Source organism: Tursiops truncatus, chromosome 20 (genome assembly GCF_011762595.2).
Source record: "Tursiops truncatus isolate mTurTru1 chromosome 20, mTurTru1.mat.Y, whole genome shotgun sequence".
Taxonomy (NCBI): Eukaryota; Metazoa; Chordata; class Mammalia; order Artiodactyla; family Delphinidae; genus Tursiops; species Tursiops truncatus.
The window spans coordinates 8,536,736-8,548,091 of record NC_047053.1 but is presented as its reverse complement, the minus strand read 5'-3'; the positions used below and the strand labels follow the sequence as shown (position 1 = coordinate 8,548,091).

General features: G+C 51.7%; 3 protein-coding genes across 5 annotated transcripts in view; 2 read left to right on the top strand and 1 right to left on the bottom strand.

The window, feature by feature from the left end:
* Positions 1–444: 444 nt before the first annotated feature.
* The window catches only part of NAA38 (N-alpha-acetyltransferase 38, NatC auxiliary subunit), a 26,808-nt gene continuing 15,896 nt past the window's right edge, over positions 445–11,356 (bottom strand). The window contains exons 1-3 of one of the 2 annotated variants that reach the window (XM_033848683.2): positions 3,838–3,970; positions 3,470–3,653; positions 445–3,297 (exon numbers count right to left, since the gene is read on the bottom strand). In XM_033848683.2, coding sequence (XP_033704574.1) covers positions 3,185–3,297; positions 3,470–3,653; positions 3,838–3,918 — 378 coding nt within the window. In that variant the 5' untranslated portion in view covers positions 3,919–3,970 and the 3' untranslated portion in view covers positions 445–3,184. Of the gene's footprint in view, positions 3,298–3,469; positions 4,190–11,356 lie in introns of those variants that run through there. The other variant, XM_073798059.1, reaches the window with a different exon arrangement.
* On the top strand, positions 1,488–2,418 carry TMEM88 (transmembrane protein 88). Its single transcript, XM_033848684.2, has 2 exons — positions 1,488–1,697; positions 1,822–2,418. The coding sequence occupies exons 1-2, from the start codon at positions 1,488–1,490 to the stop codon at positions 2,089–2,091; spliced, it is 480 nt and encodes a 159-aa protein (XP_033704575.1). The 3' UTR covers positions 2,092–2,418.
* The window catches only part of CYB5D1 (cytochrome b5 domain containing 1), a 16,083-nt gene continuing 9,319 nt past the window's right edge, over positions 4,593–11,356 (top strand). The window contains exons 1-4 of one of the 2 annotated variants that reach the window (XM_033848680.2): positions 4,593–4,752; positions 4,846–4,922; positions 5,053–5,271; positions 5,881–8,549. In XM_033848680.2, the coding sequence (XP_033704571.1) occupies positions 4,593–4,752; positions 4,846–4,922; positions 5,053–5,271; positions 5,881–6,111 (687 nt within the window). In that variant the 3' untranslated portion in view covers positions 6,112–8,549. Of the gene's footprint in view, positions 4,753–4,845; positions 4,923–5,052; positions 5,272–5,880; positions 8,550–11,356 lie in introns of those variants that run through there. The other variant, XM_073798058.1, reaches the window with a different exon arrangement.

Here is an 11,356-nt window from a genome sequence, read left to right as displayed (position 1 = left end):
CCTAGGTCCCGCCTCTGGCCGGGAAGGGGGTCGGGCCCAGCCCTTCCACCCCATTGGCAGCTCCCCTCACCTAATTTATTAAGAAAAAGAATTTTTTAAAAAACAAATATGAGGAAAAAAGGAAAAAAAATGGGAGACGGGGAAGGGGGCTGGTAGCCCCTCGCCCACCAGCGCCTCCCCTCACCGACTTTGGCCTTTCTAGCAACAGACACAAGGACCAGGCTCCGGCGGCGGCGGGGGTCACATACGGGTTCCCTCACGCCTGCCAGCCGCCCGCCCGGCGCAGATGCACGCGGCTCGTGTATGTACATAGACGTTACGGCAGCCGAGGTTTTTAATGAGATTCTTTGTATGGGCTTTACCCCTCCCCCAGAACCTCCTTTTTTACTTCCAGTGCTAGCTGTGACCCCTGTACATGTCTCTTGTTTATTCACTTGGTTATGATTTGTATTTTCTGGGTTTTTTGTTTGTTTTGGTTTTTAATTTATAACAGTCCCACTCACCTCTATTTATTCATTTTTGGGAAAACCCGACCTCCCGCACCCCCAAGCCATCCCGCCCGCCCCTCCAGGGACCGCCCGCCGCCGGACCCTCCCTGCGCCCCAGTGTGTGTCCGGCCCCGGCCCGTCCGTCTCCGCCCGTCCGCCCGCCCGCGGCTCCAGCCGGGTTCTCATGGTGCTCAAACCTGCTCCCCTCCCCTACGTCCTGCACTTTCTCGGACCAGTCCCCCACTCCCGACCCGACCCCAACCCCGCCTGAGGGTGAGCGACTCCTGTACTGTAGGGGAAGAAGTGGGAACTGAAATGGTATTTTGTAAAAAAATAATAATAAATAAATAAAATAAATTTTTAAAGTTTTAAAGAAAGAACTATGAGGAAAAGGAGCCCCGTCCTTCCCAGCCCCGGCCAATTTTAAAAACACGGACCTTCCCCTTACAACCCACCCCCCTTTTCTTTTTAAGCGTGAAACAGCCCAGGGCCAGGGCCTCACTGGGGCAGGGACACCCCGGGATGAGTTTCTCTGGGGCTTTATTTTCGTTTTGTCGTTTTTTTTTTTTCTCCTCCACGCTGGGGCTGCGGAGGGGTGGGGGGTTTACAGTCCTGCCCCCTCGCACTGCACTGTCTTTCTGCCCCAGGGGCAGAGGGGTCTTCCCAACCCTACCCTTATTTTCGGTGATTTTTGTGTGAGAATATTAATATTAAAAATAAAATCAGAAAAAAAAATCTCTTTTCGATAAGTGCTGGTGGTAAGCAGGGAAAACACTGGGAAGAGGGCGGCGAGACCGTGATTGATGGGGAGGGTAGCCCCTCCCCGGAGGCGCCTGTGGAATGTCCAGAGCTCGGTTGCTCCTCGTTATGGGGGGTGCCTAATCCCGGAGCCGCATTCCAGGATAAGGGGGGGTGGGGTGGGGAGAGGCTGGGCCGGGGGAGGGGCAGGAAAGAGGGCTATAAGGGCCGTGGCCCAGGCGGGAGGGAGCCAGGCGGGCCATGGCGGATGTCCCCGGGGCGCAGCGACCGGTTCCCGGCGGCGGCCCAGAGCCCCGGGACCCCCTGGACTGCTGGGCCTGCGCTGTGCTGGTCACCGCCCAGAATCTGCTGGTGGCTGCCTTCAATCTTCTCCTGCTGGCGCTGGTGCTGGGGACCATCCTGCTGCCCGCTGTCACCATGCTAGGCTTTGGCTTCCTCTGCCACTCCCAGGTGAGTGTGCGCCCCGCGGTGTGCGTGTGGGTGTCTGGTGACGGTGGCGGTGGGGTCTGTGGGCCACAACCTCTCCCGGCCTGGGCTGTTTGGCTTGGGCCTCATGCCTCTTCTCCTCCCACAGTTCTTGCGCTCCCAGGCACCCCCTTGCACCGCGCACCTGCGGGACCCGGGCTTCACAGCCCTGCTGGTCACCGGATTCCTGCTCCTCGTGCCGCTGCTCGTGCTTGCCCTGGCCAGCTACCGCCGCCTCTGCCTCCGCCTCCGCCTGGCCGATTGCCTCGTGCCTTACAGCCGAGCCCTCTATCGGCGCCGGCGCACCCCGCAGCCGCGGCAAAACCGGTCCTCGCCAGGGCCCCAGGCCGTTCCAACATCAGGAAAGGTCTGGGTCTGAGGACCCTCGAGTCAAGAACAACCCCGAGGAGTGCTCTCCCTCCCGGTCGGCCCAAGGACTTGAAGCCCGGGGGTCTCCCGACCTACCCTGTCCCCGCTCCTGCCTAAGCCGGGTCCCAGCATCCTCTTGAAGAACAGAACGGCAGCATCTGTGGACCCAATTCTGGTGAAAATTCGCCACACCCCGGAAAACCTACTTTCCCCTCTCTACCCATATCTGAATCCTGAACATCTGGGCTGGACCCTGCACCCCCCACCCCCCTGTGAATAGGACAACTGAACCTCGGTGGTGCGCTGGTGCCCTTCTTTTCCGGTGCTGCTCCTAGTATTTACGGGCTATGGGGTGGGGTGGGGTGGGGTGGGGTGGGGTGGGCGAGGTTGGAGGGGAAGGAGTCATCACACATCAATAAAGAATTAATGAACTGAACGCGATCCTGGGATCCTGTGAACAGAAGGGCGGCACAAATACTATCAATCACTCCTGCAACGTGCCCAGGAGCAGGAAACAACATGCGGGTGGGGGGGGGGCGTGGCTCTACTGCGCAGAACGGAGCATCCTTCAGCCTCCTGGGAAGGAGGCCTTCCTTCCCTTATCGCATTAGGCCGTTCTTCCTGGCCAGACCCCAGAGCTCTGTCCCTGTCACCTCCTTATCAATGGAGTGGAGGGAGCCCGGCCTCTGTAGCCTGTGCTGCTCCCCTTGGGGACCTGAGCCTGTTCTCTGACCCCAGCTTAGAGGAACTCGGTGTTGCCAGGCCGGAGAGAGAAACAATGGGCCTTCCGGAACAGGATGACACCCCCTCCCGCCACAATTCTGGAGCAGCTGCGTGGGAGGGAAGATGGAGAGGCCCATCCTGGGGCCCGTGGATCCGAAGTTCAGCCTGTCCCCCCATCCCCACCCCGAACCTGAGGGAACCTTTGGCAGTCCTGGACGTCCAGGTTGTGGAAGGAGGGTTGAGAGTGCTCCCGACCTCAGAGAAACCTATTCCTCTAGGGATGAGGTGTGTAATTCCTGTCCCAGAAACCCAGCTACACACAGACACAAGCCACGTCGGTTACAGATTTAATGAAGTCCGAAAGGCATGCGCGATCGTGTTCAGAGATAGGGAGGCCCCGCCAGGCTCTCTCTCTGCACCTCAATAGAAACGATGTGGTGTCCAGGTACCATGGCCAGGCCCAGCACACGGGGTTCCCCGGCAGAGAAGGAATCTGGAAAGAAGAGTCAGAGCATCAGAGAGGCAGGCCAGCGTCGGCCCCGCCCCTTCTGTGCCACGACTTCTAGTCCCAGAAAATAAGGGGTGCAGCCAGGCACTTAAGCGGAAATGCTTTGCGTGAGGCTTCGCCGCATTCCCAGGCGGGTGTGCATTCCCCGGGCACTGACCCGACGGCTTGAGGAACTCCTGCGCCGAGCCCAGGATAACATTGCAGTCGCGGTCGGTGCAGAGGAAGCAACCGACCAGTGTCCGTCCATCTGTCATGCGAATGCGCATAGTCTTGTTGAGCAGCGCCTCCAGCTGCTGCCTAGCGCGCGTAGCCGGTGAGTCCTCGCGCTCCCCATCTGAGTCCTGAGCGGGGCGGGACAGGCGCTCAGACCGCGCCGCCTCGGCTGCTGCCCGCCCGCGGAACCACAGCTCCCGACAGCCCGCGGGGCGCTCACACGAAGCCCAGAGGCTGCCGGGAGCTGCAGTTCCCCCTCCGTCCCCCCATCTTGCTCCCCGACGGCCCCTCAATCCCAGAACCCGAGCTAACCCCTGCGCTGGAGCTGCTTTGACGCCGGCTGCAACAGCCATTCTCCTCTCGCAACAGCATGGCTGGTCCAGCTGCGGCCATTTGTTCCCGGGCCTCCTCCAGGCCCTTCAACTTCCTAAGAACCTTTGGTGTCCGGTGGTCTGAGATCTCGCGAGCGCTCCCGACCTGTTTTCTTTCGCGAGATCACCTCTCCTCCTCCTCCTCCTCCTCCTCCTCCTCGTCTCCGGCAACTGCAGAAGTATCGCGAGCTTCTATTTCGGCGCTGAGGCTCACTGAGGCCTATTACGTTGGATGTACCAAGATATCGCGAGAAATTTTCAACTCTAGTTTCTCACACATCCTTTAAGGAACCCTGGAATTTAGCGAGAATACCTTTTTTCATAATCACACTCCTCCCCTCCCTTGTTTTTCTGCCTCGCGAGACAGTATGTCCTGAATACTCCCTGTAGCCTAGGGTACTGTGAATGAAAACGGAGTGTGTTCTCTTTCCCGCGGAACTCCTGAGGACAAAACTCAAATTACTTGAATGCCTGAATCGGACTACGTTTCCCGTGAGCACGCGCAGCCCACGCTCCTCTCGCCCATTTACAGCGTTTGATCTCAGTGGCCGGTGGCCGGAAAGGGACAATGGTTTCCATGTCAGCGGATAAACGCGCTCGCCTTAGCTCCCGGACCAGAGGGAGGATGAAACAGAGAGTGCGTGCCGAAAAGCGAGGAAGCAACTAAAGGAGTCGGTGACCGATAGAGCAAGAGCCATGGCACGCCGGGGCCTAGTGGCCGGGCCAGACTTTGAGTATTTTCAGCGTCGCTATTTCACGCCGGCTGAGGTGGCCCAACATAACCAGCCCGAAGACCTCTGGGTGTCTTACCTGGGAAACGTGTACGACCTAACGCCGTTGGCACAGGAATACAAGGGTAAGCGCCACACTTTGGGCCAGCGTCGAGGGTGTGTTTGGGGGGTGCTTGGTTCTTGGATGGGTAGCATTGACGGCAGCTTCTCCTTCCCAGGAGACCTGCTGCTGAAACCCATCGTGGAAGTTGCGGGCCAGGACATCAGTCACTGGTTTGATCCAGACACCAGAGACGTGAGTTCTGCTGGAACCTGGGGTTGGGGGGAGGGTCACTGGAGAGCGGGATGAAGAGGAAAAGCAGAGGCTAAACAGAGCCCGAGATAGTGACTGCTCCGACCCTCCTCCCTCAAACCCTGCTTAAAAGATCCGCAAGCACATAGATCCGCTGACCGGTTCCCTGAGATACCGCACCCCGTGGGGCCGCTTTCTGCACGTGCCGCCTCAGCTGCCCCGTTCGGACTGGGCCAATGATTTCGGGAAGCCTTGGTGGCAGGGGTCGCGTTACGAGGTGGGGCGGCTGTCCGCCAAGACCCGGAATATCCGCATCATTAACACGCTCACGTCGCAAGAGCACACTCTGGAGGTGAGAACTGGTGCCCGGGGGCAGGTTAGAGGGAACCGAGAATCCCAGCAAATCTCCAAGCAGATCTGCAGGCCAGCAGCTCTCCACAACCGGTGGGAGCTGTATTTTCTTTCCTTTTAGGGGTAACTGAGGAAAGAAGACCACCTACATCCCCAGGGTTAGGAATTAAAGGTGTGGCTGGGCCACAGGGTACAAGAGACTTTTTCTTAAGCCCAGGGTGACAGTTTGTGCATCTTAGTGATGGTTGTCCTCGGAAGCTCTTACACGCTGTGTTTTTGTACAGCAATTGCAACTGGGCTCTCTTATTAGTCTACTCTATTGTGGGGATGAGGTGAGGGGGCAGTGACTTTAGGGCCATTTGTTTATTACAAGTGGCTGCCATAAAGGCAGGTAGGACTTGGGGGCCATTCGTTGCATGCTGGAGCTCCAACTTTATTTCTGGGACTGTGGAGCGCCTTAAGCTGCTCTCTGCCAAGGGAGGCACTCTGATCCCAGCTTTGGGTTCCTGGCCTTTGCGTGTGTGTGTGTGTGTGTGTGTGTGTGTGTGTGTGTGTGTGTGTTTGCTCGTTCAACCCACAATTCTGGGTGGGGTGCTTTCGTGTTCTCCAGGTGGGGGCCCTGGAATCAATGTGGGAAATCCTACACCGCTACCTCCTCTATAACGCACATGCTGCCAGCTACACATGGAAATATGAAGGGAAGAACCTGAACATGGATTATACCCTGGAAGAGAATGGTATCCGGGATGAGGAGGAAGAATTTGATTATCTCAATATGGACAGTACGCTCTACACACCTGCAGTACTGCTGTACTTCAGTGATGACCTCACAGAGCTATAGAAAGAGAGATGTATGCTCATGTAGGCTCAAGACATATTTTGAGTTTAGCTGTTTCTGTGACCTGTAGGAAAAGAGATGGGGATGGGGCAGGGAGGGCGGTACCTGGACCTAGACCTCCATTCTACTCTGGGAGCTGGCCTGAGGTTCCCATTCCCTACTGAAGTGTAAAGGTCCTATTCCTCGGGTTAGTTACAATTTACTCTGAGAAAGTTAGGAAGAACGCTAGAAGTGAATTAATTTTTAGGAATGATACAAGAAAATAAAGTATCTTAGATCATGGAGATGTAGAAGAGGATAGTCAGATAGAGCTCAGGCAGAACTTCTTGATAGTAAGAGAAAGAGAAGTCCTACACAGGGATGAGGGATGGAAGAACTTTTCTGGCAATGATGGAAATGGGATGACTGTAGGAAGATGGGATCTACAAAGACAGGAATAGGAAGTGTCTATATCACTCGCCATATAAAACTGGCTAATCTCTCTTCTGACTAGTATTCGGCAGCCACCAGGTAATTCAGGCTAGATATTATGCTATGTGCTTTATACACCTCATTTAATACAACTATCCATAAGACAGATACCATTACCACTACTTACAGATAAATCTTCTGAAGCTTAGTAAGATTTAATAGCGCAAAAGCCACACTACTTAGTAACCAGATTGCAAACCCAGGTCTTCCCAATTCCAAAGTCTACGTTCTTCTCAATGTCCAGGCTCACTGCACAATGGGAACCTGTAGGCCTATTGTGTAGTCAGCCGCGGTGTTGTGCTTTTTTGTTTTGTTTTTTTAGTTATTGCCTTTGGAAGGGACTTAGCACAGTTCTGCAGTGGTAGAGAGGACACAGGGAAGGCCAAGTGTAAGCTGAGTAATAGCTGATGAGTCTACTTCATGGTTAATCCCGTAGGAAAACTTTCCTCTGACTTTTCTGAGGCAAAGAGGTGGGTATATACTGGTTCCAGGAAAATTAGAGTGGGAAAGGGCTTTTGGATTGGGACACTTTAGAAGGGGGAGCAAAAAGTAGGCATGTATATTCATGATGGGCCTGTGCTTCTGAGGGAAAGATGAGGAAGACAGGGTCGACTTTGCCAGATGGTGACTCTGCAAGAAGGGGCTTGACAGAGGTGATGTAAAGAGAGGAGCTAATTGGGGCTTCCCTGGTGGCGCAGTGGTTGGGAGTCCACCTGCCAATGCAGGGGACGCGGGTTCGTGCCCGGGTCCGGGAGGATCCCGCGTGCCGCGGAGCGGCTGGGCCCGTGGGCCATGGCCGCTGGGCCTGCGCGTCCGGAGCCTGTGCTCCGCGACGGGAGAGGCCACAGCGGTGAGAGGCCCGCGTACCGCAAAAAAAAAAAAAAAAAAAGAGAGGAGCTAATTAAGTCAGAAAACTCCTGGTGTTCAAAAGAGAACAACCATGTAGGGCAGTGGCCAGATTTGGTCCCCTATGACCTAAGGAGGGAAGATGAGAATCACAGGTGAATTTCTTGACAGTAGCAGGCTAAAAAAGCAGCAGAGAGATGTTAGTGCATCTTTGTGGAAGGTGGCCCCCTATGAGACACTGGGTAGGCTGCAGAGGAGTGTGCTGAGGGGCTGACTATGAACGGCATGGACAGAGGTGAAGACATCTGTATCCACCTGCAGTTGTTTCATGTGTATCTTGTTTGCTCAGTTAAACCCTAAACTATTTGAGAACCAAAGCTATGCTGTTGCTGTAACCCCAGCCTCAGGGCCTGTGCCTATGGGATCTGCCCAAACTCGTCCCTCCTCCAGGGTTTCCTACTTTAGTACCTCTCGCCAGAAACACATCCCTTTCCTCACACACCCAGTCACTCTCCAAGTAGATTCTATCTCCTAAACATCTCTGGAATCCATCTTCTTTTCTCGAAGCTGTTATCATCACCTCTGGTCTGGACTGCTGCGATAACTTCCTAACCAGTCCTCCCATTTCCTCTTCTGTCCTCCACACACAGCAGAGTGAGCTCTGAAAAACAAACCTAAACATCTAACTTTCCTCCTTCAGATTCTTCAGTGGCTTCTAGCTGCTTTTGGAATCAAGTGCTAAATCCAAAGACCTTGCATATATCAGCCTCTACCTTGCATCACCCCTCTTTGTTCACTGGCTTTCTGTTCACTAAAGGTTTTCTTGCCTCAGAGCCGGCACACAGGCTGTTCTCTCTGCTTACAACACTCTTCCATCTCCCACCTTGCTAATCCTACATGTTTCTTCCTCACAGAGACTTTGCTGATTTCTCGATGCAGGTCAGGACTTTCTGTTAAATTTCAGAGTGCTTATTACAATAGTAATGTTAAAATTATGGATGTAATTGGCTGGCTGGCTGCTAGATTGTAAACTCATGAGGGCAGAGATCGTGTCCATCTTGTTCACTGCTGTATTGCCAGTGTTGGGCACACAGTTGCTGCTCAATAAATTTTGACTGAATGAACTCAAATGTTAAGTGAATTCCTCTGCCTCTAATAACTAGTGGATGGGATGTTGTGTCCTTGGTGGGGGGCAAGGTGGGACCAAGAAATAGGATGTCTGGATCCTATGCTGTCATCTCTATCCACAGGTTTCTCTTTCCTTGTTCGCCATAGATCCAAGACCAAAAATTACTCCATAGAGGTTCTTCCTCTCACCAGATTTTTGAGGCAATCGACCTGTCTTTTCTCTACATGGCCACCAGGTGGCTGTAGTCTCCTACAGAGTGAAGGGAAAGGGGCCCGGATGAGGGAAAACACTTCCAAGTTCTAAACAGGTTAGGATTAAAGGTAGCCTGTGGAAACGTACAGGTGAGGGGGAAGGATCAGAAAAAAGGGAAAACAACATGGGCACTATTCCATTAGCATTAGGTTTATTCCTATTTTTAATTTTTTCCATAAGCACATGCCAGGAAAGGAGTGTAGTTTGGGAAATAAAACTCACGGGATAGGACAAGTAAGGGGTCTGATTACAGGTGTGGGTATGTACAGGGTGAGGCACAGAACTATGGAAGGAATAAAGATCACAGATTTTTAAGATAATAGAGTATGTTCATTTATTCTTAGAGGGTTTTGTTTTGTTTTGTTTGTATAAAGCTTTCTACTAGGCACTACCTTGGTTCTCTAAATATCCAAGACTGTATATTTGCATGAGGAGTATGTAAATAGTGCCCAGTCCTAAAACCTAGGAAGTAAATAGAACATGACTGTAGGTCCTTTGGTAGTGATCTCTTCCATTTCGTAGGGAGGTCGGGTGGTGGGTGGTATATTGAAAGGAACGTTGCCTGTCCTCAGTAAATCGTAGCAGCTTCAAAGAACTCAATTTGCAAATATTTCCCACAAGGCTCAGTCACTATATCAAGTATCATTGGGGGTCATAAAAAGGTGTATGTTCTTTGCAGGAAGCTTGCTCACTCAATGGGCTAAAACATACACACATGAAAAGGTAAATGAAAATAGTACATGGTAAAGGACCAAATTAGGGTACAGAAAAGTTTCCACCTTCATGGCAAATCACAATTGGGTTCTTAACCTGGGCCTCCAGAAATGACTTCTAAATAGTGTGTGTGTGTGTGTGTGTGTGTGTGTGTGCGCGCGCGCGCGCGCAGATGTGTATTATCTTGGAGAAGGGTGCTGTAATTTCCATCAGTCTCAAAATGGCCCAACCCCCTGCCCCTGAAATAGTACACACACAAGCACAATAATAAAGACCCTCAAAAGTAAAATATCAAAGGTGACAATACAATGTGGTTCCTGGATTCCTGGCACCTGCCTCAATGGTCTACTTCAACCTGATACACCTGTGTTCCCATGGCGGCAATTCCTAAAACTTGAAGCCTTGGGGCTAAGTTTATAACTAGTCTGAAACATTTTACTGCCCCAAATTCTGATCTGTACGTACCCTGGAGCTGAGTGAGGGGATCTATCATTTGGACTTGGGACCATAACACCGAGTCATGACATCAGGATAAGGTTAATGTACCCAGTCCCCACAGCTGAGTTTAGATTAACTACATAGATGTGTTGATAATGGGAGAACAGCCACTTTATGATGGAGCAGCAAGAGTGCATGGAGGCTTAGCTGTAGAGAAAGCAGACAATCTGAAACCTGAATGGTCTTGGAAGTCAAAGATTAAGCATTCAAAATACAAATAGATATGCAGTCCATATCTATTTCCCAGGGAAACACTCACACACACAAAAGGTGGTGAGTGAATAAGTGAACTGAGGCCATTAAAATGGGATCAGGGGTCAAGAAGGTTGAGACGAGGAACAATATGGATGAGACACTGCTAGAATTAAGTCCCTTTCTTACTGGGAGCCGCCCAGCTCCCACCCTTTGGGAGCTTAATGTTTAGTGGGAACTTGGGCATCCAGTTTCAATCATCTGACTTAATCATCTCTGTATCCCCAACAGCCATATAATGTCTGGCATAGAGTGGCAATAAATACATGCTTGTTTCAGGAATGAATGGCAAATGTAACCCCCACTACTTGAAATATGTGAACTCAGGAGTCAAATATATTCAGATACTGTGGTGTCCCTTGCTACTTGCCCACTCTCACTATTTGAAGAGAGCAGAAGAGATCTGGACAGTGAGTGACATTTGTGCTGATAAATTCTTCCAGTCCTCCTAGAGAACAGTAAGGAGGAGGAAATATTTCCTTGCCCTTAATGAACAGCCTATAGGAGTAGATATTACTCTACCACAGTGTATCAGGTGAGAATGTATTTGGCTGCAAGTAACAGAAGGCTGAGCTGGGGCTTAACTATAAAGGGTTAAATTTTCTCACATAATGAGAGAGTCTGTGGTGTAGTGACTCCACTAGATAGTTCATCAACATCACAGGTTGCTCCTGTTTTTGTCTTCATGATTATCTCCTTTTTGGTTGCTCTACTTCCTGTCCGTATTGTGGGCAGGAAGGAGGAAGAGGGGAAGGATGAAAGGGCAGTGCCTAAATCAAAGCAAAAAATTTTCCCAGACATCCTTAGCAGAACTTTGACTACGTCTCATTGATAGGACATGTATTACACAATGACCCTTAGCTGCAAGGGAGTCTGGGACAGTATTTTGTATTGACATCCACAACAAAACCAGGGACCACTACTGTGGAATGAGAAGGGATACTGGGTAGGAACTAGTGATGTCTTCCACAAGAAGTATGAAAGTGCTATTCATCCATTCATTAACAAAAAAGTTATTAATAAGCACTTTGTGCCAGGTACCGTTCCAGGTACTGGGGATACAGCAGTGAATGAGACAGGCAAGGT

Coding starts and splice junctions, on each gene's coding strand:
- TMEM88 (XM_033848684.2), top strand. CDS start 1,488: ATGGCGGATGTCCCCGGGGCGCAGCGACCGGTTCCCGGCGGCGGCCCA. Junction 1,698..1,821: donor GCTTCCTCTGCCACTCCCAG/GTGAGTGTGCGC, acceptor CTCCTCCCACAG/TTCTTGCGCTCCCAGGCACC.